The sequence below is a fragment of the Pogona vitticeps genome, chromosome 1, assembly GCF_051106095.1.
Source record: "Pogona vitticeps strain Pit_001003342236 chromosome 1, PviZW2.1, whole genome shotgun sequence".
Classification (NCBI taxonomy): domain Eukaryota; kingdom Metazoa; phylum Chordata; class Lepidosauria; order Squamata; family Agamidae; genus Pogona; species Pogona vitticeps.
The window spans coordinates 150,170,689-150,198,321 of record NC_135783.1 but is presented as its reverse complement, the minus strand read 5'-3'; the positions used below and the strand labels follow the sequence as shown (position 1 = coordinate 150,198,321).

The 27,633-nt window shown below is 40.7% G+C and overlaps 1 protein-coding gene across 1 annotated transcript; it reads left to right on the top strand.

Moving 5' to 3' along the window:
• Positions 1-86: 86 nt before the first annotated feature.
• On the top strand, positions 87-27,239 carry TMX4 (thioredoxin related transmembrane protein 4). Its single transcript, XM_020809022.3, has 8 exons — positions 87-347; positions 8,264-8,379; positions 10,777-10,822; positions 11,747-11,875; positions 13,939-13,984; positions 15,889-15,990; positions 18,692-18,749; positions 22,550-27,239. Exons 1-8 carry the CDS (start codon positions 118-120, stop codon positions 22,810-22,812), a joined length of 990 nt encoding a protein of 329 aa, XP_020664681.3. The 5' UTR covers positions 87-117; the 3' UTR covers positions 22,813-27,239.
• Positions 27,240-27,633: the final 394 nt, after the last annotated feature.

The window sequence follows — 27,633 nt, the reverse complement described above, 5'->3', positions numbered from 1 at the left end:
AGTGAGCTTCGCATGGGAACCGGCAGAGAGGGCCGCCGTGGCCTGGTAGCAAAGCTCCCTCTAGGGGCTGTGTTCGTATTTGAGCGCCTCTTTGGTGTCATTTCCCAGCTCCGCAAGATGGCGGCGGGAGCTCTTTTTCCAAGCGAGGCCGGCGGCGACGCTCCCTGCGGGTGCCGGGAGAGGAGGAGGAGGGAGAGGGGGACCGCGCCGCTGCTGATGCTGTGCGGGACCGCTGTGGTCGCCTGGGCGTCTGTGGCCACGGCCTCGGAGCCGGAGGAGAACCGAGTGAGGGAGCTGAGCGGTTCCAACTGGAGCCTCCTGCTGCAGGGCCAGTGGATGGTGGAATTGTGAGTCGGGCCGGGCCGGGCCGGGCTGGTGGCGCGGGGGCTGACGCGGTGCCACCCTCGGGAAGCACACACACACACACGCACACAAAAAAAACCCCGAATGCAATTGTCTAGCACAGTGGGGTTTTGCGGTACAAACCCGCATTCTTGGCCAATCCTGGGAAGGGCTGGCTGCAGCCTTTGCGGGTGGCGCGGATAGTGCGGCGGCGCTGCTGGGTATCTCTGCCTTGCCGTCCGACTTAGGGTGTGTGTGTGTGTGTGCATTTGTGCGATGGATGCCTCCTGGCACACAGCCCCCTCTTGCTTTGCTAGGCCCTTTGGCGGAGCTTTGAAAAAAAGACCACCCGGCCCCAGTACTTGGGCTGTGAAGACGTAGCCTCTCCTCCCCCCTGCGCCTGGGAGTGCGCAAAGCACGTGCACCTATAGCTCAGGGATGGTGATGATGATTGTTGCCTCCTTGTTGCCTCTGGAGGGGGTGCTTAGTGAAAAGCTGGTTTGCCAAAGGTCATTTGCTGGCTTTAGGGAAGAGAATCAAATCACGGGTGTTCTCATTCTGTTTGCCATGAGGGTTTGATCTTGGTCACTTGTATGTTTAAAAATTTGTTTTGTACGTTTGGCAAAGTAGGCTTGAACCAAGGAAGGCTCTAGATGTGATGACCTTGTTGTCAGAAGCTTCCAGTAGCTTGGGCACAATTAACTGGTTCAAAATATGGGCACAGGCAATTTTTAGATACAGTATTTGACTTGTGTGGTTTTGTAGATATTTTTTTTTCTATAGGTTGGCTGTTAGGAAGCAACTTTTAAACTGACCTCAATGTGTCAAGAGCCGCTTGCCCATGTGGATTTATTAGTTAACTTGCAGGGTTTTGATTTGTGCTATTGCTATGTGCCATGAATTTGCCTCCAGCTCATGGCAGCCTGGTGAATGACTGGTCTCCAAAATGCCTAACCAGCATCAAGCAAAGCCTCTCAGATAAACTTAGCAAGAGTCACAAATTGTAAAGTTTCTGCTCTCGGGCTTACCATACAGAAATCTCTTGCTTGGGCATTAGCCTGAAGGAAGGGAGGGTTATTATTATTTATTTATTTATTATTTATTATTTATTTTATTTATATGCCGCCCACTCTACCCAGAGGTCTCTGGGCGGCTTACAATAATTAAAATTCAATACAATAAAAATAAAATGATTAAAATACAATTAAAATACAATTAAAATTGCCATCATCAGGACCCACAGTTGATGTTATTTCAATTAAAAGCGTTCTGGAACAGGAAGGTTTTGACCTGGCGCCGAAATGTCATCAACGTCGGTGCCAGATGAATTTCAGTTGGGAGGGCTATACCTGTGTACTGAAGAGGGGCAGTCCCCCTCCCTTGGGGCATACTTTAAACTTGCGCCAGTGTAATTACTGATAAAGGAGTTGTGGTCCATCAGCATTTGGAAAGTCACAAGTTACTCATCACTTGTGTACAGGGAGAGGTGTATCTATGACTGTTTTACTTCAACATTGCCATATGTACAGTGGGGTCTTGACTTGAGAACTTAATCCGTATTGGAAGGCGGTTCTCAAGTCAAAACGTTCTCAGGTCAAATCTGTATTCCCCATAGGAATGCATTGAAAACCATTTGATCTGTATCTGCTCTTTTCCGTCCATAGAAACTAATGGGAAGCTGCTATTCCGCCTTCGACCACTAGAGGGGGATATTTTGTTTCTTTTTTTCTTAAGTCAAGAAAGGTTCAGGGAAGGCAGGGAAAAGACAGTCCAGGCAGTCCAGTACCAGGCAGTCCGAAGACTGTCTCCCAATCCACTCTCTAAACGCTGGGAGGAGTGAGGAAGCAGACAGGTACCCTTTTCACTGGCCAACAGTTAACTGAAAGTTCAAATTTTGCACTTTCCCTGCCTCCCACGTGGTTTTTTTTTCAGTTCATAACTCAAATCTAAGTATGTAAGTCAAGTCAATATTTTCCTATGAGAGCGGTTCTTAAGTCAAAATGTTCTTAACTCAAGCCGTTCTTAAGTCAAGACCCCACTGTATCAGGCCCTACTCTCTTAGTCTTTGAAGTTGCCTAAGATTGTACTTGCTTTTGGGTGATATCAAGATCAATGCCTTTTCAGACCATCTTCCTAAAGAGAAAAGGGGTGGGTGAAAGGAAGGAAACATTGGCACTAGATCTTAAGGCTTGTCTGCATGACTAGTCTGCAGCAGGCTAAATAGGGCCACTAGGGAGTCTTCTGGTATGTCATTTGGTGCAATCGTCACATCCAAATGGTGTCTGGACCTCAAGCAACCCTGTCTGGTCTATTTTTTTAAAAAAATGTACGTATATGTATTAGGTATGTCCGTTACAAGTGATCTTTAAGTGAAGTGTTTTACACTTACAGGTCTGCTTAAGAGCCTGCTGCAACTTTATATACACATACACTTATTTCCCCTGTTTCAAAGTGCCCGTCCAGAAGCTGCTCTGGTGGTGGATTCAGCTGTGGGCAGTTTCTGAACCTACCCTTTAAGACAAGGAAAAGAAATAAATTTTAATTGTTTTTATAAGTGATGCAGTACATTTTTGCTGCACTAATGGAGGCTGAAAAAGAATTCACTTCCTCTGCCCCCTGCCAAGAAGCACAAATATTTAATTAGCCAATATCCAAAAGTATCACTATCAAGGCACTCCAACTATTGACAAATAAAAAAAAACAGAAGGTTTTTGGCTCATTCCTAGTAATCACACACATTGAAAATTGACCAAAAAAGATTGATTGTACACATACCAAAAAAAGTAGAAGCTCTTGACGGGCCAGAAAGATGTGGGTAGATCTGCATCTAGAGATGAGCTGGTTTACTTCAGCAAAGACAATGTCTGATCACTATCTTTAGGAGCAAACCACCCATCTATGCAGTTAACCAAACAGTGGGCTAAATGTCCATGTAACCAGCCTCTGAGTTACAAGATTCCTAGAACAACTAGTTGAAGAGCAGACAGTTCAAATAAAGCAAGTACTAGAAGTAGCTGGTCTCTTACCAGGGTAAAGGAAAGGCCAATTTTGCCTTAACTCCCTCTGCTGTAGCCTGATGAAATGGTTTCTGTTAGGTGAAAGTTGATAGAAGGAAGTGTAAGATGCTATGTGTTTTACAGAGCTGGTAGTGCCCCTGAGCATATCTTCTCCCTTTATGTAGCTTGAAGGAATGTCTCATGTCAGAGTGTCAGACTTGCCTGGTTTAATTCTTCATAGGATGGAAAGAAATTAGTATTAAAGTTATGTGGAAACATTGTCGAATTGTCAAAGTTAGAAGAGTCTGCAAATCAAGTTTCAATCCCAGTAAATTTGCTTTCAATTTCAGTTGAAACAAACTTTTGTCCTAACTGACTAAATAGCAGTTCAGAGAAAGATCTGCTACAGTGTAAGGACAAAGGCCTGTGAGGAACCGTTTGTTCATGAACTGTTTGGGTGGACACAGGATAACCAAGAAACAACCACCCTTTTCATGGCTCAGATATGAGTCTGAAGGAATAGCATCCTGTGGGTACAGAAGGTGTGTAGCCTCTGCAGTCTTATTTCTGTTGATAAGGAAATATGAATCACATCCTCCAAGACTGGCCAGTGTTAAATTTGTTTTTTCAGATCCTCAGATACGTAGTTCATTACCATGAGGTGCCATGTGGAACTTCCAGTGACCAGTCTGAGAGAGTGAGAGCAATAACACCTTCTCTCCCTTCACACCTAAGACTTGTGACACTAAGGGGTCTCGTGACACCAGGGAGGGAAAACAGCTACTTCGGCCCAGTTTGGACATTGTCACTCAGGGGTGTACTCACTTTTGTTGCCAGCGGTTTAGACATTAATGGCTGTGTGTTGCATTATTTTGAGGGCACAGCACATTTACACAGCACATTTAAGCTGTATACTCACTGCTTTACATTGTAGCCAAATGTCATTTCTTCAGTGTTGTCACATGAAAAAATAGACTAAAATATTTATGAAATGTGAGGGGGTGTACTCACTTCTGTGATATACTGTAGGGAGATACATGTTGCATGGCGCTAGGGAAAAGGGACAGTTTCCAAAGTTCTCCACAATGTACAAATAGGTGAACAGGTACCATGGAAACATAATAGTCTGCAGTGATTTGTCAGAAGTTGTTTCTATTTCACATTGATTTTTACAGTGGGGTCTTGACTTGAGAACTTAATCCGTATTGGAAGGCGGTTCCATTGACCTACAGTGCATTGAAAACTGATTAATCCCGTAACAGGCCGTTTTTGTTCCATTTTGGTTTTTTTCTGGTCTGTAAGTCAATTCTCAGCCTGCAAGTCAAACCTAAATTTTGCGGCCAGAGAAGTCTGTAACTCAAAAAGTCTGTAAGTCAAGCCGTCTGTAAGTCAAGGGTCCACTGTATCTCTCTTTTTTCTCTCTCTCTTTTCTTTTTGTCCCTGCAGAGGTGATCTAGTGCTAAATAGAGATGGCCACAAACCACCAATTTGGCAGTTCACCCCAGTTTGTCCTTTAGATGAACAGGTGTTCAGCACTTTCCAGCTTCACCTCCTATGGAGGGTGCCCAGTCAGATGCAGTGCCTGGAGGAAGTGGGGCAGGGAAGCCAGGGTGCTACCTCTGAGTGGTTGCTCTAGTGCTAAACTAGTGTATCAGTGTAGTGATAAGCAATTTATTTTAAAAAATACTCCAACAAGGGAGGAAGACTGTAGGGGTGGGTTTTCCTGCCATCCAAAACATGACACCCAGCTTAGTACCTCACCAGAATACCATCCACAGTCATGCCACTCATTCTTTTGAGAACAAAATAGCTGATCACATGGGGGGGAAAAGTCCTAGTTGTTTTTGCTTTTTAAAAGTGGAAACACTGAATGGCAAAGAAAAAAAAACTGTCACCAGCAAAAAGGAACAGACTGTTTCTAAGTGGCCTTTGTCATGTGATCAGTAAAGAAAAGGTGAATTGATCCATTTTTCACCTGCTCCAAATCCTGCAGTATTTGATTGTGTAGTTGCAGCCTAAGTCTTTTGAAGGCTATATCAGTATTACTCAGCTGCACCTACATGAAATGCTAAAATAAGAGCATTCAAAACATGAAGTATATTCATGTTACTTTCTGATGCATGTAAAGTAAAAATAATCCTTGTGATTAGTAGCATAATAAATATGCATTTACTATAATAAAAATGTTCTGAATTATTGTAACTGACTGACTCCGGAATATTAAGGTTGCAGTCGTATGTGATTTAACTGGGAACATGTTCCATTGAAATCAGTATGGCTTACATGTGAGTAAGCTTGTGTTCCTTGATAACCATCCAGAAAACTTGCAGTGAAAAGCATATTTGAACAGCACATGCCCTTGAATAACAATGTCTTGCCTTTCACATAGCTACATGTACCTAATCGGAACTGTTGCTGTTGATACCCGTGGGAACTGTGATTGAAGGTCAACTGTTAGGGCAGGATGTTTCAGCTCTTGTTGGAATGCACATGCATGTCTTCAAGTATTTGAAGCACCTATTAACAAATCTGTCAGGGATCTCCAAACTGTTTTGGTGGAATTTTTGAAAGTTTGATCGTGATCGTCTAAAACACTGGTTCTTAACCTTGGGTTACTCAGGAGTTTTGGACTGCAACTCCCAGAAGCCTTCATCACCAGCTGTGCTGACTGAGGTTTCTGGGAGTTGCAGTTCAAAAGCATCTGAGTAACAAAGGTTAAGAACCACTGGTCTAAAATGGCTGCACAGGGTAGGGGGTTTGCTCAAGATATTTTCCAAGGTGAAGAAAATACCCATTTCCCAGAAAGTTCCTAAACAAACCACACTCTTCTGAATTCCGTTTTCTGCTCCGCCACCCATTTTGCAGGAAGCAAAAAATTGAATGCAAGGGAGAAATCCATTCAGAGTCTCAACTGGTGAGTGGTGGAGCCGCTAGAGATCACATCAAGCCGATTCTGTTCAATTTACATTGGTTACCAGTTGCTGCCCGAGCGCAATTCATAGTGCTTGTTTTGACATATAAAGCCCTAAACGGCTTGGGCCCTGGATACTTGAAGGACCGCCTCCTTCCATATGAGCCTACCCGGCAGTTAAGATCTAGCCAGGGGGCCCTTTTGAAAGAGCCATCCCTCAAAGAGGTAAGAGGGATGGCTTGTAGACAAAGGGCCTTCTCGGCAGCTGCCCCTAGACTATGGAACGCCCTCCCAACTGAAATTCGTCTGGCGCCGACGTTGATGACATTTCGGCGCCAGGTCAAAACCTTCCTGTTCCAGAAGGCTTTTAATTGAAATAACAACTGTGGGTCCTGATGATGGCAATTCTAATTGTATTTTAATTGTATTTTAATTGTATTTAAATCATTTTATTGTATTGAATTTTAATTATTGTAAGCCGCCCAGAGACCTCTGGGTAGAGTGGGCGGCATATAAATTAAATAAATAAATAAATAAACTGCCCAATAGCATATTATTTATCTTTATAAAGTACAACAGAATATCTTTTTTACAATAATCAAAGTCTTGGTGCTCAGGGAAGCACAAGCAAACGAATCAGTCATACCCACATATATGTGTGAAAGAGAAAATCAGCTCTATAGACATGCTGTATTCCTGTTTTCCAAAAGAGATTCCTTTGCTTTTTGAAATTAAAAAAGAAAAAGAAAAAAGGAGATGTTGGAGTTAGAAAAGAGTCCCACTGAAAACCAAGGTCAAATCATCCATAATATGTGAAAGACAGACAGCGAAGAAGGACAGGGATAAAAATAACTCATTTGAAATGTGTTGGAGGAGAGCTGTACAGGTATAAAAGCCAGTCAGAAAAGCAAAAAAGTGCAGTGGTGGCTTGGGGATAGTGTAGGGAGTATATGTCTGCTAGACAAGGTTATATTGCTATTATATTATTGTTTATGATATGTCATCAAAACTTGTACTGAAAGTAAAATACATCAAGACCAAATTCTGAACGTTTCAAATCTATAAATCCATTAAATAGAATAGAATGATGACATTTAACACATGTCCAAAACAATTTAATTAAAATTTTCAGTACTTGTAACTCACTTGTTGAATAGGGGGCCAGGCTCACTTGAGATTTAGGGTGAGTTCCCCCCAGTTCAGACTATGATTTGAACTAGAGTCTACAACAAAAACTGACTGGTATAAAAAGGTCTGTGTTAACCATCTGAAGACGGACAAAGATATTTGCTGGTTAACATGCAACAGGAGAGATGGCTCCAGGCTTTGCATTGCCACTAAAAAAATTATGTTCTAATATTTGCTTTCCGTATTTGATATATGCATTAGAACAGTGTTGCTATTGTAAAAGGGGGGGGGTCATTGGAACAGTTGCACTGGAGAGAGCAGAGACATTGAGACAAACCTTAAATTCCAGGCAGGTTCATGTGCAGCTGAATGTTTCTGTAGTGAGATGGTTCTAAGCCATTTAAGGTAGTAAAAATAAACATGACCTTAAATTGAGCTTGGAAACAAACTGGGCAGTCAGAGGTAGGGTGAAATTGAAGCTCTTTCCCTTGACTTCCACTGCTGAGAGAAAGACATTATAGAAATACAATTGATTAATTAATCATTTAATTAAATTTTGTTAATTGATAGCCTACTCCTGTAGAAGAAATATTTGGCACTGTCAGAAGCTTCTGCATTGTTTCTTCAGAAAAAAAAAGCCTGCAGTAATACAGCAGGGGAGCGGTGGGATAGCCCGTAGCCTGAGACAGAGTCACACCCAAAACGGTTGACCTACGTGATCAGTGATCATGAGTCAGTAGCCCTGGGAGAAGTGTGCCATTGCTGAGAATAATGTGGCAAAAAAAGTAATGAAACAATTCAGGGAAGTACAGTTCCTTAGTATATGATAGACATACCAGATAATGAAGCTGTGTGTTCAATTCACATCACACTGTCACTTCCTTAGCTATGCCCCTTGGTGTCCAGCCTGTCAGCAGATGGAATCAGCATGGGAAGCTTTTGCAAGAAGCAGCAAAGACCTTGAACTCAGTGTTGGCAAAGTAGATGTCACTCAAGAACCAGGTAAGTAAAAACTGGCTTTTTAATAGGTAACTTGTGAATAAATAAGAATAAAAAGAGAAGTACATGGCAGATCTTAAAAGAGTCTAGCCCATTGCTTTGTTTTGTGTAATGAACAAATAAATCACTTGTTGAACACTGGAAAAGGGATGCGAGCCTCTAGCCTGAAGGCCAGATTTAGTTACCTTGCTAGTCCATGTGGGCCACAGGATCTTGGAATGAGGCTTCCCCTATTCTCTGTGTTCAACCTTTTGCTCAGTGGTTTCACTCGTGTGCCTGGAAACCAAGGAAAGTGCAAAACTGCTCACATTCATTTCTCCAATTTGCTGGCTGAGACTGCTTTTCTCTTCCTTCGCCTTTTCCTGCACGGGAAAGGCATGGGAAAACAAAATTCACTGTTCCATGGTTTCGAATGCAGCCAGCTCCTTGAAGCATTGATTTCCTACACGGAGAGGGCAAATAAGGAGCAAAACTATCTGGATTGGAGTACCAGCTGAAGAAGAACTTCTCCAGACCTTGTTTTCTTCTTCAGCTGGTACTTCAATCCAGATAGTTTTGCTCCTTATTTTTGATTCTGGGAATGAGGCAGGGGATTGGGTGACGTTAGAACCCTTCCATCATTCCCCAAGGCTGCTGTAGAGTTTCCTTCTAGTGGGTGTGGTTGAGGTCTGAGGTATCCTGAAGGCAAACTGGGAGATAGTTGCTGCTGTTGGGTTACTGGAACTTGAGTACTGAATAACGAGTGTTGGGTGGGTTAGACAGACTAGTTCCCGAAGGGTCCATAGATGTATTTTAATTGATGACTGGTATCATCAACCTAGAGAGGAGCAGCAAGTCCCCTCCCCCATCTCATGCATTTTTTTTCTTCATGCATGTAGGGTAAAGTCTGAAAGAGGAGAGTTTTTCGCTCACATTTAGGCTCTATGTGTATGGAAGAACTTGGAACTTCCAGGTTTTGTACTTGCGTATGGAGCCTACATGTGAGTAAGAACCTCTTCTCTTCAGACTTGTTTCTGCTTCCTTGGAAAAAATGATCAGGGAGGGTGTGGGGCTTGCTGCTCTTTTCTGTCCATGTTGGTGACACCAGATGAGCTCATAACTGAATACGGCTTCTGTCTGCTCTAAATAGCATACGTTTGGGAACTTCTTTATATAAGCTGTTCACTTGGCCTGAGTTGTGTTGATCCTTATATTTGTCTTGGATGAACAGTGTGTCTAGGCTTTTGGGAGTTGTGGAAAAGGATGGCCAAGTTAAGGTTGGAAAAACTACCTTGTATACTAAGAATATAATTTAGACTACTGGATAGAAGTTGCCAGCTAACTGAAATGAATTTTTGAGACGTGAGCAAAAGATTGGGATAAATTTGAAAGCTAATGAAAAGAATTTTGACTAGCAAAAGATTTTGTAGTATCTATTCATAACTACACTATGCATAGTGTTACGCTGTTAAATCTTTTGCCAGATAATGAAAATGTTCTGATCTTTGCATGTAATTCAGAGGGTGGTTATTTACACTCCAGCTCCCTTGTACTTCCTTGTCAGATGGTAGATACTGTTATTGCCATTACAAATAAGTCTACTACCATTGCAGCAGCAATGAAGCTAGATGTGCAGAAGCGGGAGTGGCTACGTGCATATCTCTGCCCCTTGGCAGGAGCAATTTGCTATTCATTGTGAGCTCTTTTATGGAAATTGCTGCTATTTTGGTTTACCACAATCTGCTTGGCAAATCTTATACCTGCTGATACAGATCTATACACAAAGACACTTAGTGGTTTTAGGCTAGGCAAAATTCTGCTTCTGTAAATTTATTTATCCTTCATTTAACACATGGCTACTCAGAAGTAAAGCATCAAGAGCTTACTTCTGGGTTACCTACTCTGTTACCTATGTGTAAGTAAATGGATATAGAATTGCATCCTTAATCTGTGTGCTTGAAGAACATCTCAGCAGTCATGAGCCTGTGTTCTTAACTGAGCTTTGGCTGTATACTTCTTCTGTAGTATGGGGTCAAGTGTCTTGTTTCTTCCCTGCCTTTTTTAGTTGCAGGCAGTTTTTGAAGTTAAATTCTCCTTAGCAAACCAGAACCTGAGCTAGAGACAGGACTAGTTCTTCTGAGATTTCTAGAGATCCTTTTGATGGTTGTCACTAGCTGTAGCTTTTTCCCCTTCCAGTACTGGTGCAGTGGTTCTATGAGATGCACTCAATGGGCTTGAAACCAAAATGGACCATCAGTTTCTTAAACTAGTTGCAGATACATAGTAGTGACTTTACTTTGAAGCTCATTTATTATAAAGTATCCTAATTGACTTGTTATGAGGTTCTTAGTGATTATGTCTTCAAAAGCAAAATAATGCACTTAGAAAAACTCCACTGAAGAAAACCTCTTTACTCTCTAGGCGTAAGTGGCCGTTTCTTTGTTACCACACTTCCCACTATTTACCAGTAAGTACCTCACTTCCTTTTCCTGAAAATAACAATTGTTTTTATCGGTTCAGTATTTGTATATGGTGTTTATGAAGGTGGCCTGTATGAACTACATAACAGAGTAATGGAAGAATGTGAATAAATACATTGGTCTAATAGATTCCGGTTGTTAGAGGTCTTAGGGGATTGTGGAGTTCCACAATCTTTTTTTCTCAGTGGAACTCCAACACATACTTTGGATGGGCAAGAGGTCAAGATTTTTCAGAAAGAAAGCTGTAGTTGTTGTAGCCTTTGGAGGACATCACTGTATTTCTTTGCTGGGACAATAAGTCCTTTTGAACGAAGGAGCTGTGAGGAGATGAAGCAGTGCTAAATTCATATAATGCGGTACAGTGAGGGAATAATAGCAACCTGCCACTGGAACAATTAAGAAGATTCTTCTCCCTACAGGAAGTGACCACGGTGCTAGTTGGATACCTGTAGGATTTATTCATTGAATGTTTTGATGAGTTTGCAAAATAAACAGGACAGAGTAAGTTAGAGATATATGTTACTGGGCATCTATAGCTTAGGTTTGCTGTACATCCCCCTAAAATCTGAATTGTATGTTGGATCATAGAGTGGGTTTTAAAGTTTGTAGTTACTTCTGCTCAGGCATGACTGAAGAGAAGGAAGGCTAACAAGGAAGGTTAACAAAGTGTTTCTCTTCCATGCTTGCAACTCTTTCTCTTGTATGTATACCTTGCTTGGAATGCATAGAGAGTAAGAGGCAGGGAGAAAGGCAACATGAACAAGAGGACTTGCTTCTTTGTCTTTCTCTCAAGATCTTGCTGAACAGTGCATGTGTCACAACATCACTGTTTCTTCTGCTCTTCTGTATTGGATAGCTAGATATTTCACTTGCAGGCCCAGCGTTACAGATATCCTGTTCTCTGATTTCAGTGCAAAGGATGGAGTTTTCCGCAGATACCGTGGCTCAAGGTCACTGGAGGATCTACAGGACTATATCCTGGAGAGAAAGTGGGAATCTGTAGAACCTGTGGCAGAATGGAAGTCTCCATCATCTATACTGTAAATGCATTACATTTTACTGCTTTCTTGCAATTAAATCTTACAAGTCTTTTTTGAAAGGTGGACAATATTCCAAACAGCAAGTGCTTCTGTTTCCTGCTTTTTAATGCATAATGTATCCTTCTGTGACATTTTTCCTGCTGTATATTGTTGATGTAAACACATTGTAAATAATGTGTAGTGTTTCTGGTATAAGGAAATACAAATCTGGTTATAATGTTATAGAACAACCAACGATTGTAAACATTCTCATGTTGCTTTGGGCAGTAGCTATGTGCTTCTTTCAACTAAATATTAGAGTACAGATGAGCGAATGTGAACTAGCATTAGTGTTAGCAAAAAAGAAATAAACCGGTAGTTTTTGTTCCCTTCCTCTATGTATATGTTCTGTTCATTTATATACATTGGAGGAGGGGAGGTAAAGACTACAAGCATATTTCTTTTCTGCCAGCACTGTAACGTTAACATTTCTAACCCATGCAACATTATAGGAGCTCAGTGCCCAATTCAATTAATAAAAACAATGCAAATTAAAACACTAATCTACAGTCCAATATAAAATCACCAACAGGAAAGCAGGAGTTGGCAGTGGAGAAGGAAACCAAAAGAACCAAGTCTTCAATTGGCATTAAAGCCAGTGTCAGTGCCAAAAGGGGCTCCAGGGGAAGGGAATTTAAGGGCTAAGAAATGCCTCTATTGTGTCTTCATATATTGTACAACTTCCAAAGGTGGAAGGAACAGGAGAACCTACCTTTGTAGATTGTAATACTTGGGCAACCTTGTATCTAAAGCAGTCCTTCAGATATTGAGATTCCACTCTGTTCATAACTTCAGACATTGCTCAAAACTTTGAACTGAATTCATAGGGATGTGGTGGCGCTGCGGGTTAAACCGCAGAAGCCTCTGTGCTGCAAGGTTGGAAGACCAGCAGTTGTAAGATCGAATCCACATAAGAGTGAGCTCCAGTCGCTTTCCCAGCTCCTGCCAACCTAGCAGTTCAAAAGCATGTAAAACGCGAGTAGATAAATAGGTACCACCATGTTGCAAAGGTAATGGCGTTCTGTGTCTAGTTGTGCTGGCCACATGACCACAGAAACTGTCTACGGACAAACACTGGCTCCATGGCTTAGAAATGGAGATGAGCACCAGCCCCTAGAGTCGGACACGAGTGGACTAAACGTCAAGGGGAACCTTTACCATAGAGCAGGGGTGGCCAATTAATTTCTATAGGGGGCCACATGAAAATCTGAACTGTTGAATGTGAAATGAAACAATGATGTTATGTGAGCCTTGTAATTCGTTCACCGCGGGGGAAGGGGAGGAAAAAACCCGGACACTGAGCCGCCTAGAGTGGTCTTGTAGACCAGATGGGTGGGGAATAAATCAAATAAATAAATAACTCATCTGTCCTCGGTTCTCCCACGGCCTTCTTCTCCGACTGTCTTCTATTCTGCGCAGGCAACGTGATGCGTCACCACGTTGCCTGCGCAAGGATCCCTTCTGGCCTCTTGAGTCACAGGCTCCACAGCCTGCGGCTCAAGAGTAACAGTCAAAACTCGTGAGCTCCCAGCATCGGATCTCGCGAGTTTTGCTTACTGCCGTGCTGGGTGACTGGAGCCAGAGCTCCAGCTCACTCAGCGGCGATGGGCAGGCTGCACTTTGCCCAGGTCTGCCATAGAGTATGCCTTGACAGTCAACGCAGTTCCTTTATAATATTTGAAGTTTTCAGAGTTTTTGATTGAGATTTGACGAGATTGTGGATTGCTTTTCTGTAATTATTTGCATAATATATTGCACGAAACACAGTTTAAAAATAGATAAAAGGCCTCCTTTAAAGGTCCGTAGGCTGCTACCATGTAGTCAAGTGATTTGGTTTCGTTATCAGAATGCATCTACTAGTACATGTAAGAAGAAAGGCATGCCATTTCAAGTGTTTGAAAAACTTTTCCTCTTTCTCCTTTCTCGCCTTTTCTTTGTAGTGCACAGCAAATTGTGATCTAAACAATGATTTGACTATTGTTCAGTGATATTGTTGATATAACTAGATGGTTGTTCCTTATTAGGATGCATGGAATGGCAGGACTTTTCCATCTCTCTGGATGGATTAGGGTGAGTAAACAGGATGCTTATTAAGTGTTGTGCAAAAGCTTTGCATGTGATGTACTCTTTTGAAAGGACTTGTACATTTCCCAGTAGCTATGCAACATGGGAAGCTTGTGTAGCAAGTATTGTACTGAAACTAATGGTGTAGTACAGTGTTTGTTGTTAAAGAAGTGCAGTAGTCCTTAACACGTGCAAAATTCTTTGTATTGGCCAAACATGTCTCATACTATGTTAGCAAATGGGATTGTATAAATCTCACAAAGGAGGCAGGATTTGAACATCAGTTTGTACAGTATTGTCTAATGATTGCACCATTTTTGCTTTTGGAGCATCTGCAGGTCTTCAGAAGTGAACTTTTAAAACCATATTGGCTGAAATCCTTTTGCGCAGTTCTCTGTGTGCAACAGCGAGGATGTCATCACCACAAATTGCAGCTGATTAAATGTGGTATCACGATACACACAATTGTTATGCAAAGTGGCTTGCATGCCAGAATCACTGCTTTAATCGGCCGTGATTTGTAGCTGCTGATGAATCATCGCCACTTCACACACAGAGTTATGCAACAGGATTTCGGCCATTATGTACTTGAACTCAGTTTTTGTTTAATCTTATATTCTTGAAGCCTTTCTCTCAGCCCTATTGCTGTCACAGGCACACTTAGTGTGTATATGAGAGAGGACCTTTTCAGTTGCTGCTCCCAGATGGTAGAACTCCCTTCTATGGAAGATCACACTTATCCTTCTTCTGCTAGCTGGTGAAGACTCACTTCTTTAGCCAGGTGTTTAATAAGTGCATTGCTTCAGAGGAAGGGGTTTTGTTGAGGTGGTTGACTCTTCTGTCTTTTCTAAATATGTTTTTAAGTTGTTAAATGGGATTTTATTCAAGACACTGTAATAGTTTAATTGGTTTTTAATATTGTAATTCTGTTTTTATACTGTTTGAATACTTTAAAAAATCTTTGTAAGCCGACTAGGGTTCCTCAGCTAGGAGGAAGGTAGAATGTGCATGAAATAAGTAGTTACATCAAGCAAACAAACTAGGATAGGCAGCAGTAGGTGGATTGGGAGGTATTGTTATCATTCTGTTTCAGCAATGTAAAATGGCATCTATGTGTTGGTAGAAATAAACAAATTATTGGTTTTTTGTTCTTATCAAACTGCCTTTATTGGATTAGCATGCAAAATGTGACTCTCTCAATGTTGTTGGTCTACAAGTCCTAGCATTCCGCTCCCCCCCCCCCCCATGAGTTGTGCTAGTTACAGCTGCTTGGAGCTTAAGTCAGGTAATTTCTGAAAGGCTTAGAATCATAGAATTGAAAGGGGCCTCTAAGGCCATCAAGCCTACCCCCCTAGCATGCTGTGTTCAGCAATCCACATCAAAGCAGATCTGACAGATGGTTCTCCAATTTTCTCTTGAATGCCTCCAGCATTGGAGTGCTCACTACTTCCTGAGGTCATTGGTTCCATTGTCGTACTGTTCTAACAGTTAGGAAGTTTTTCCTGGTATTTAACTGAAATCTGGATTCCTGTAGCTTGAGCCTGTTATTATGTGTCCTGCAATCTGGGATGATCAAGGACAATCCTGCCCCTCCTCTGTATGACTTATTTTCAAATATTTGAAAAGTGCTATCATGTCTTCATTTTGGCCATCCCTCCTTAGCCTACTATATTTATTTGCCTAAATTGAATATATTTGTCATGCCCTTTAAAATAAATAACAAAGTTGCAAGATAAAATAAATATAGAACGCAATGAGAGGTGCCCTTATATTAATATAAATGAATTTGTTTAAAAGATGTCCTGAAACCTGAAAATTTGGAAGGCAATCTTGTTGTTTTACTGTCTTATGATGTGATTTAGGCTACAAAGATTGCAGTTTCGGTTCAACCTGTTTTGTTTCCTTTATAGCAAATCCACAACTACTTAACAGGTACTCTTGAACTTCCTGTTTGGGGTTCTTATGCAGTCTTCATATTGGCTACTCTACTGATTGGTCTTATATTGGGCTTGGTAAGAATAATTTTTTATACTGTAAATGAGAAATACTTTTTAAAAAAACTGTCAGAAATGCAGTTTCTCTTACTCTCTCATGTAAATGCCAGTGTTGCTCTTGCCTGTAGTTGTATTTCTCAGGTATGAATCTCAATCTAATTGACAGGGCTTGAAAAATGCACTGTTCCACTCATCTGTGAGGAGTGAAAGATGCTACTTGATGAGCCACAGCTCCCTCCCTCCCTGCCTCCTTACCCTCCACCTGTCTCTCTCTCTCTCTCTCTCTAATCCTGCAGTCCTCCCCTCCCCCTTCCCATTGCAAAAGGAAAACTGCCCTCTTCTCACGAGAAGAGACTTTGAGCAGCACATAGAGATATGGCTCTGCAGGAAAATGTAGAGTAGTCCCTTGTTGGAGAATATGGAGAGTCCCTGCTCCCAATTTCAACCGAACGAGGAGGGAACTGTGGCTCCTTGAGAGGCTGGGTGCTTTTGCTTTCAGTTTTATTTTTGCTGGAGAAATTCAAAAGAAATGCATTCAAAATACAAGCTTTATGACCCCACGGGCACACAGGTAATAAAGCTACCCAAGTCTGAGGATATAAATCAGTGATTCCCAATCCCAATAAATTGCAAAGCTATAGTCTAGTCATGCTGATTGGTGAAATTTTTGACTGACTGGTGAGACATTTTAAAATTTTTCAAGCCCTGCTAATGGAGATGATCTTCTTTGAAAATGAAGAACAAACTATTATTCTTCAGGTCTAGTAACAAGAAATGTCAGTTTAACAGACAATGTTATAGTAGGATGCAGTTTGTCTTGGAGGTTTACTTTGTATTGAAATGCTGGCATATTCCATTGGTTAGTGCCTAGAAATGAATCACTACTTTGGCCATTCATGACGGTGTGACATCAAGGTTCTCTTTCCATTCAGTCATTTGCCCTAATAAAGAAGATATGTGGAAGATGCATGGAAGGTAGAATACTTGAGCTGGGAGGGAGAATGGGAAGAAAAAGTATCACCCTGTTGGAGTCGTGGGGAGAGAGCCTCAAACTCATAGGGCAAGAGTGAAGAGTAAGGGAAAGGCACTCTTTATGCCTTATTTCTATGCATCCAGCCCCTGAAGCACTTGCCACCAGAGAAAGGACATGGAATTCCAGGCCAGAATAACTTCTAGCATCTTAGAGTCTGATTCTGTATATGTTTTCTGAAATATATCATAGAATATAATCTCACTTACTCCCAAATAAATAGTAAAATGCAGCGTAATTTTATTTTTCATTGTAAACCACAAAATAGGCATAGCCTTTCAAGAAAAAACTGAATGATTCAATGAGGAATACAGGAGATCTCTGGGCACTCTTATTCTCCAGCGCTTAGGAGGTGCTTTGAGCTAGTATTTTTGAAAAAGGGGGAGCACTTTGGGCTGCTTGTTGCCTGCTCATACCCTAACAGGCCTAACTAATGCTTATCTACAGTGTTGCATTAGCTCTTATACACCCAATGTTACGCAGTGCTTAACTGATGGCAAAGTAATGTTGGATGTGAAGATGTATTACTAAGAATAGGAAGAACTAGGAGCTTAACTTCTGTTACTGTTTCTTATTGTAAACCTCATCAAGAAGATAAAGAATTTATGTTACGATCATAAGATTTTATTACATCTTACGCTTACTGGAAATTCATCTTTGTTATAAAAGTTTGATATAATTGTTTGAACAGCAACAAACTAACATTCAAGTAAATCAACTGCACATAGTTAAGTAGCTGTCAGTTAGGCAGAACATAAATGCTATTTTGAAGCTTAAATGTTGGGGGGAAACGTTTAGTAAATATCATTGCTTCCACATCAACTTAAACTTTGGGGTTCATAAAGGACTACTATTATTATAATACTTATTAGTAAACAGGCCATAAACTGCAAAGTAGATAATGCTTGCCTTTTGTATATGTTCATGTTTTAATCTGGCAAGCCAGGGTCATTGTAAAAGTTGTTCTGGCTCATATTCACATGTCTTTGTTTAGTTTACGATGAAAAGTTATAGCTGTAGTGAATGTCTAAAACATTTCCGTAAATAATTGTGGTATTTCAGTTAACCTCGTGGCGCAGTGGTTAAAACGCTGTACTGCAGCTAAAACTGTGCTCACGACCTGGGGTTCAAATCCTAGGTAGCCGGCTCAAGGTTGACTCAGCCTTCCATCCTTCCGAGGTCGGTAAAATGAGTACCCAGCTTGCTGGGGGGCGGGCAATGTGTAGCCTGTATAATTAAAAATTGTAAACCGCCCGGAGAGTGCTTGTAGCACTATGGGGCGGTATATAAGTCCAATAAATAAATAAATAAATAAATAAATAAATATTTTCTGACAATTGACATTTGAAGGAAACTTGGTCAAGCAGACTGAATCACGGAGTATGCAAATTAAACTGTCTGTACTCACAAAGACCAGCACTACCTCTCTAGAATATTTGCAGAGGTAGAAGAGGTAAATCCCACACTGCTGTGTTCTTACAAGCAACTGATGGATTTGATGAGTTGTTTAATTCTGAATTGTGGCTGTGCTCAAAGCTATGGCCCTAATAACTCTTGTGAAAAATATGGATACATAGCAATGTGATAGATGCTCCAGCATCCAAAAGGGTAACATTTAGGCTTAGAAAGGTCTTTTTCTAGTTGTGAAGCTAATGTATGGACTTTATCATTCTGCTTCTTATCTTACAGATTCTGGTTTTGCTTGCAGACTGCTTTTGTCCACCCAAATCCAGAGAGGAAGGTTCTGGTAAGTGTATAATAGTAGAAGCTCAGTTTACAATTTTAGGAGGCATGCCATTATGAACAGGATTGTTAATAAGAGCAAATAAACTAAAAGTACAACTTTTTCAGGCGAGCCTGTAAAGTTTGGTTTGAAAGTAAAAGTCTTTTATCTTTTGTCCCACCTTTCTCCTAGTAGAGGGACCTTAAGTGAGTTTTCGAATTACTAAAAAACATACAACTAACATTACGAGGAATCATGATATTAAAATAGAATTATACAGATGCCATTATTAAAAAGCCACTCATTTATACAGCCTAAAAAAGTGTAACATAACCCCAACCCCCCCGCCTTCTTTCTTTCTTGTCAGGCCATTCAATTACCAAAGGTTTGCTTGAAAACAAAAGCTGTTGCTTGCCAGTGGAAGGGCAACAGAGAGGTGGCCAGCTCTAGCCACGTCCTAACTAGGCATGCCTGTGAGAATGGCAGGATCAAGAGAATTTCCTCCTTTGAATATCTCAAAAACTGGGAAGAGTTGTATGGGAAGATGAGTCTGTGCCCAAATCATATAGGAAGTTAAAGGTCATAACAAACACATTAAACTGAGTTTGGAAACAGAATGTTAATCAGTGATGCTGTTGTAACAAGATAGAGGGGAATGATCTCTGTAACCAGTCCCTGTTAGCAGTCTGGCTGCAGTGTTTTGAAATAGATGAAGTTTCTCAGAAGTATTTAAAGGCAATGCCACATGGATTATTACAGTAAATCAAGCAGGAGGTAACTCAGGTTTGTGTAAACTTAGCTAGAAAATACATCCCAAGGAATGGGAGTAGTCGATGCACCTGTTTTAACTGTGCAAATGCACTCCTAGTCAGTGCTGAAATCTCAGCATTGAGATTCAGAGACAAATCCATGAGTAAACAAAGCTTCAGCGTGAGTTTTCATGTCCAAGAATAAATGGAACCACTGCAAGACATTGCTTCAAAGTTCCATCCCAGAGAGGCAAACCAGAAGAATAGCATGTTCAATGGTACTGAAAGCTAATGATAAGTCCAGCAGGATGGAGTCCTGCCTTGATCTAGAGGTGCATTCACTACTCCCTTTGCCCACTTGGCTAGTCTCCCTGACTGTTCTTATGAGCTAGGGAGGGCAAAGATCCAGCACACCTGTGATGGCTCCCAGCTCTCAAAAAATCCTATTGAAACAATGCACACACTGAAAAATAATCAGTTAGCAGAGGTGCATTTCCATTCGTAGAACCTACTCCACCTATAATATCCAGGTCAACATGGATCTGAGTAATTTAATTTGCAGTGCCTTGCAAATTCTTCACAGACTGTGAAATGATGCACATTCTCCATTTGTGGGTCAGAGCATAACAGGCCCATGACCACTTGAGACTGGTAGTCTCAGGTGTGAGCAACAAAGCCTATGTAGATCAGACATATCCCAGGTTTTCCATCATCTTTCTCTGGTCTCTTTTCCTTTAATCACTGCCAGCTCCCTAGTAAACCAGGGGCTTGGTTTATCTCTGTGCCACAAGAAGGAATGCTTAAGAGCAACAGTGGATCACACTAGTTATTTCCCCATTCCAGAGATCAGCCAGAGCTTTTACAGAATTGCCTGCTGAGATAAGAGGACATTCCTCAACAGCCATTAGGAAAACAGTTGGATCTGTTGGGTACTTAATTGATCCTCCACGTGGCTTCTTAAAGTTCAATTGGAACACTTAAGTCTTGGAGGTTCTGATATGAAAATCACTTGTATGGTCAATGAGTTGCATCAGCTACTGATGCATGTAGTACTATGTTTTTCAGATATTGTACAGTGGTGCCTTGCTTAACGAGTGCCCCGGTTAACGACAAATCCGCATAGCGATTTGTTTTTTGCGATCACAAAAGCGATTGCATTGCGATGATTTAAATCAGTGGTTCTTAACCTTTTTGAAAGAAATGCCCCCTTGAGCCATTGAGGAAGTTATCATCGCCCCCCTCCCTGAGGTGATGATATCCTACCTACCTACCTACCTACCTACCTACCTACCTACCTACCTACCTACCTACCTACCTACCTACCTACCTACCTACCTACCTACCTAGTCTCCCTCCCTACCCGGGTGCGAGGCAGCGCTTCACGGGGCAAGGATGTGAGGACCCAAGAGACCCTTTCCTTCCACCCGATCCACACTCAGTGCTCCCCTAAAGGAGAAAGGCAAGACGTGGCAGGTGGAAAGAGCTGGATCATCTGGCGGCGGCAGCAGCACCAGATCTACTGCCAGCACTGCGGCTGCAGTCGCCTTCACAGGTTTGGCTCGCTCCAGCGCCCCTTCTTTTCTTTCACCCCCACACCGCCCCTTTTTGTTCTACCGCCCCCCTGAAAAATGAAATCGCCCCCTGGGGGACATTATTGCCCACGTTAAGAACCACTAATTTAAATGGTAAAAATCGCTTTGCGATGATCGGTAAGCTGTTTCGCTTACCGATTTTCGCATAGCGATGTTTTTAGAACAGCTGATCGGCGGTTCCATAATGGCCGCCGGGTAAATAAAATGGCTGCCTGCTGTGTTTTTGCCACCGTATGGAGGATTTTCGCTGTAAGGTGAGTTTTTTACCCATAGGAACACATTAAACGGGTTTTAATGCATTTCTATGGGCTTTTTTTTCGCATAGCGACAAATCTGTATAGCGACGATTTTGGCTGCACGGATTATCGTCGCTATGCGGGGCACCACTGTATATGTATGTGTGCATATATATTAACTGGTTGGTGCAGTTAAGTGGAGCAGCCTGACTGTGGACCTAGGTGCTGAGAGTTGGAATCATGGGCCAGCTGAAATCAGCTGAATTGTATGTGTGGCTAATGTGTTATGTACCTTGCCACCTGGCTAGCCTTGGTCCCAGAGGGCACCAGAAGGAGGAATTGGTGAACCACTTCTCAGTACTTCATACTTGAAAAACCTTATAATGGATGTCATAAGTCAGCATGTTGTTGTTATTAATATTAATATTATTATGCAAGTAGCTAGATACCAGCCCATTGATTAGTCAAGTGATTTTTGAGACCTTAATAAGTTGTCACTTCAGCTTGGCAATCAAGCCTACAAATGAACCAGATGATAGAGATTTTTTTTATAGCTAACTGTACATACAATGGAACAGCCACAGCACTTGTAGAAAATGTCCTACTGGAAATACATAAATGTTCTTGGAAACCTTCCTTCCAGGTATGAAGGTATGTGGGTTAACTGAAGTTTGAGCTAGTAAAAAAAAAATAGTGCTGAGATGATTGCAATCTTCCAAATCTTTGGCAGATTTTATGTTTTAAAATGGGCATTTCTGTAATATTTTTGATCAGTAGTGAATTTGATTTAGAACCCTTGGAACTTACTTCCTAGTGTGCTAAGGACTATACCCTTATTTTCAATTGGGATAAAAGAGTGGGTTGTTGAAAAGACCCAGAGAACATTTTAGGAAACTAGACATTTCTACTAGAAAAAATAAATTAAAAACCTTCACCATGTGAGAGAAAGAAAGAGATAGATAGTCAGTCAGGGCCAGGATTGTGGGCTTCTGGAGAGTTAGCTGCAAGCTGCAAAATAATGTTTTCTATCTATAAATTGCTAACAGACACAAAAAAAATAACATATTTATGGGCACTAAGTATAAGAAGAAACACAAAATACAGGAGACTTGCTTGTTGGAATGCAATGTGGTTTAGTAAAGAAATTAAATGACACTGGATGGATTTTAAAATACGTGAGATTTTGTATTTTTAAAATATGTACTCAGAATTATTGTCTTCAGTTTTCTCAATTTGTTTGCCACCAGATTTAGTGGACCCTAGTGATGATAAAACAGAAGAGCTACAAGAGACACTGAAACCTACTTCAAAAGAGACACATACAGAAAGTGGTCTGTCTGACAGAGAAGATGAAGAAGGTGACGAAGATGAGTCCCAGGAAAATTCCTCTGAGGACTCTGCCGTTGAAGGATCTCAAACAGAAGATGATGTGGAGCAGGATGAATCTGGCAAAGTAGAGGAGACCTCTGTAAGGCAGCGTAAAAACCAGGTGGAGGCAACTCAGCTATAGTATAGTTAGTAACACAGATACTTAATCTGGACCAAAGATGCATCCAGGGCTTTCCTTGGTTGCAGCTGGAGCCAAACGCCCTGCTATAGATCATTAGAGCTCATGCTTTGTGCCAGAAGATGTAACTGTTTTTGTTTTTAGGGCCAGTATTTTCTAAAGTTCATTCTACAGGATAACATTTTAATGTTAAAGTTATAGCCATGACAATCAAACATAACAAGATTTATTTTATGCTGGATTAGGGATGGGGGCTAACGAGAGTCTTTATCTTTAAGTCAGACTAATTAGCAAGACAAAATATGTCTTCTGTACAAATGCAGCTTTTTATGTCTCAGTATTGAGAGAAGACAAAATATAATATAGACATTGCTCTTCATTGGATGTGCTAGCAACTATGGTATACGAAGCTTTCTGTAAAAAAAATCTAGCCGCTTCTAACATTATCAGTAAGACTTCACTCTTGAGTGTACATGTGCATATATGTAATATGTATGAACAGCATCTTCATCTTTGAAGTAGCTAAGTGTATCAGGTGCACATTCTCTTCAGATGGGTTAAACTCCACTGGGCTAGTGCATGTATTAGGCTTATAGCTCCTGACGGTTATTCCAGCCTGTTATACAACCGGTAGTAAGCTTAGAGAACTGTACATGTATGACACAATTATAGCCGTTTGCTACCACTTTAATTGTCATGATTCTGTGCTGTGGAATCTTAGGATGCATAGCTTGTTGAGGTCCTTCAAATCCTCTGCTGTTGTTCAGAGGAGTGCCTGACAATTCCCTAGGACAGAATTTCGAGTCCCTCACCAGACTACAAATCCCAGTATTCCACAGCATGGAACCATGCCAGCAAACAGCTGTAACTATGTAGTGTAAGATGCAAGCAAAACCTTGATACATTCTGTGTATCTAAGAAGGGTTTTTAAGTATAAATATCATTTTCTTGCTATGTTGATATATGAATTCTCCGTACACCAAAACCTGTCTCTAAGACAAATTTACCACTCCCTGATTTGTTGATCATCTGTAGTAGTAGTTCCCAACCTTGGGTCCCCAGATGTTCTTGGACTACAGCTACCAAAAATCCTGGCCAGCGCAAATAATGCTGGCCAGCAGAATGATCTAAAAGCAGAAGGCTTTGGGGAGTTTTAATCCCAGAACATCTGGGAATCCAAGGTTGAGAACTACTGGTCTGTGAGATATTTTGGGTAATTCAAGATGGGATTGTTTATGTGATATTTAACAAGCTTTCCAATGGAAAGTGGATCATCATAGGTAAAATACTCTGTTCCATGGTACTTAGTTTATAAGACTCCTGATAACTGGATGTACTTCTAGATGAACACTTATTCCTTATGACCAAAATGCTCTGATCCCAAAGGGTTTAAGAAGGCTCTTCTACACAAATATGATGGTATCTACAACAAGAAACACCAGTGGTTCAGAATGATTTAGTTAACAGATGTCTAGATGTTCCTAAATGGTTAAAATGTTTACTAACTCCATATACTGATCAGTATCATATAGCTGTGAAAAATATACCTTGAATATAGCAGTGTTTCTTCGCATACTATGTAAATATTGCCTTCAGTTCTTCGGTATGAATCAGCTTGCAGTGTGAAACAAAATTTCAGAATGCTGTATTTATGGGAGCATAATGGGATAGCCAGCAGAGTAAATAATCTGGAAGTGGAAACAGATGGCAGTTTATTGCTGGACTTCATTATTCATCTTCCATGGTAAGGGACTAAGCCAATGATAGACTTAAAAATAAGCAGTAGTGATAAAACATGTTCTGTGTGGCATCATAAACCTCTTATTGTCACTTCTGTCAGTATAGTACATTCATTTACAAAGTCTTTGTATTACTTTTTACTCTGCCAAACTTTGTAAACCCTGTGTGGTTCCTGAAAATCTACATCTGGTTCGTTGAAAGATAATTTTGAAACATGTTTAAGCAAGATTAGAATGGTGCTCAAATTTACTACTTTGAAACATTGAAATGAGATTAGAATGGTGCTCAAATTTACTTTGTCTTCTACAGTGATTAAGTAAACTGAAATGCAGAAGATGTAGTCTTTAGATAAAGTACTAGCAATGCTATAATATACTTCAGGGGGGTGGGTTGTCTCAGTGGGTCCAAGAGTAATTTTTTCGGATTTGCATCCCAAGGATTGCAGTACCAAGGAGTGGGGCTCAAGAGGTTGTGGGGCCAAAGAGGCCATTTTGCATTTTTATTTTTTTAATGCAATGGTTATATACAGGAAAAGTTGCTACAATAGGTTTTTATTAATTAAAAAAAGAGATTTAACTAAAAGGTTTTTTTGGGGGTGGCATGGGAGGCTCTTCAGGGTGCGGATGACCCCTCAAAATGTGACCGAATTACTCCTCCACACCCCTGGAGGGTACATTGGAGCTTTTTGAGGAAGGTTTTTTTAAAAAAGTTTAACATTTTGGGGTGAAGCTGGAGGTCACAAAATGGCCCTGCAGGGCTACATTTATATGCTTAACTTATTGCAAAAACCCACAAAAAAAAAAAACCCCAAACTCATAGGTTGAGTTAATAGAAAATTGTTACATATCATTCTTACAGCAATACTTACTTGAGGTCTAAATGATAGCTAAGAAGTCTTATGAGTGCTTCAGTTTTACACTAAGTGCACTTTTGTGTCAGGGAAATAACATGGTCTTTCTTCTTGACTGGAATCTGGAACTGTCCAAACACAATGCCTTAGCAGAGTGACCAAAGTTATTTTTCAGGTGCACGAAAGATATGAGCATGGGAAATTTCTCTCTCCATGCTTCCGGGGGCGGGGGGGGGGGGGATGAAATACAGCATGTAGTCTTAATTGATAAAATGGTAAAATACTGTGCATACATTACATATATAAATATAATGCTCAGAATGTTTATGTTTGTAAAACTTGTCACAAAGATACAAATAATTATGAAAAGCAGCATGGAGAAAATATATGTACCTGAATTCTCACAGCAATACTGAAACTGCTTGCTAGGTATTCCTAGAGAAGAAAAGAGAGGATGGTTGCAGTCCTAAGCTTGCATACTTGAGAAAGTTGGTAGAACTGAACTGAGTGAAGCTTTGTTTCAAATAAACGAGGTCAGAATTAATCTGCTGTGGTCTGTTGACTGAAATCCTGTCAGCGTAACTGCAAATGTGGAAGGATGATCACATCACTAGCAGGAGAGTTCTGGTAATTAAGTCTCACTTCTCTCCTGTGGCTTTTCCAACTTGCAAACAATTTCTTTAATCATGTGGAAGCTGTGGGAGGTGCAGGACAGAAGGAGGAAGTCTTTCATTACCAAAAATTGCTACTCCTGGCTTATATTATTGGCAGAGGGAGATTGCACATCATTATAAAGCAAAGTGTGCTGCTTATGTACCACCCCATAGTTCTTAAAGCACCCTCTGTGTGGTTTATAACATAATTATGCTGGCTACACATTACCTCCTAGTGAGCTAGATACTGTACACATTTTACTAATCTTGAAAGGTTGGATAGCTGAGTCAACTTTGAGCCAACTACTTGAGTCCATCAGAATTGAACTTGGGTCGTGAGCAAAGTCTTGATTGGAGCACCTCAGTTTAACCAGTGAGCAATGAAGCTTCTAGTTAAAGACTTATTTCATCCCACAATTTCCATGGCATCTATGCAATGAAATGGACTATTTATAAGTTGGATAGGCTGCTGAAGAGAGGAAGTCTTTAATTACCAAAAGAATCTCCCCTTGCTAGTGATGTCATTACCATTCCATAGGGGTAGCTATGCCAAAAGGGTTTTGGCCAGTATTACTTAATGCTGTATGTTTTTCACTGCCACCCACCATGCTCCATTCATATGGATGCTGGAACTCTCAGCATTAAATTTGGAACTTTAGTGCGATTCTTTGCAACGAGAAAACTCAGTCCATCAAGTCATCAGTTCAGGTGTTAGTCTCTTGTGAAAAAGTTTGCTGTCAGGATGCAGCTGTGAGGATTTCATGTACTTGTAGTAGTTTAAAGCAAAGCTGGCACAGAGCATCCCAAAGGAAATGATAAACACAAAAAAGTGAAATGATCATAAAATGATGAACATAATAGACACCCTATATAAAACACACTGATCCACAGAGTTGATTCAGAGGGTATTGTGCATGGGTCTTCAATGTCTAAAGGTGCCAAGTTTTCAAATAGATGAAAAGAATTCATTCAGCTATTGATTATGTATGGGTTAGTATTGGGCAAACAAACTGGTCTGTTCAAACTGAAATGTGTATCTGAAACTAACTATGCTGGAAAAAAAATGCAATAGTTCTGTTTATTTGGAACAAGTTACTTTAGCTTGTGACATGGATTTTATGCAACAAAGTTTATACTAAAATGCAATTGTCTATTTCCATATCAACTATAAAATTAATTTATTACCATTACTGTGTCTGTTCATTTTAATGGTGTTTTATAAATTTTACTTCATTTGAGGTATTTGTTTTAATCAGCTCCTTAATAATAAATAAATAACAGATTTACAGTTTGTCTTAATCAGAAGATTCTAGTCATGAACTGCTATTGATAACTTGAACAAAAGTCTATCATAATACTTGGCAATGTCTTGCTAGTATTGTAACTCCACTGAAGCCCAATAGAATCTGATGTGCTCACAAACCCACAGTTTCACTCTTGAAATGAGTTTGTTTCCTCATATCCTGAAGACAGAAGATGGGAGACCAAAACCAATGTATCTACTGTTGGCTTGGTTGCAGATCTTCCAGCTGTTGCAGCTGTTGAATTCGCAGATGTAATCCAGCTTCTTGAACAAAAGAA

Excerpts from the sequence above, each read along its gene's own strand:
- TMX4 (XM_020809022.3), top strand. The coding sequence starts at position 118 with ATGGCGGCGGGAGCTCTTTTTCCAAGCGAGGCCGGCGGCGACGCTCCC. Across the intron at positions 8,380-10,776 it reads AGATGTCACTCAAGAACCAG|GCGTAAGTGGCCGTTTCTTT; the intron begins GTAAGTAAAAAC and ends TTTACTCTCTAG. Across the intron at positions 15,991-18,691 it reads TTGGTCTTATATTGGGCTTG|ATTCTGGTTTTGCTTGCAGA; the intron begins GTAAGAATAATT and ends CTTATCTTACAG.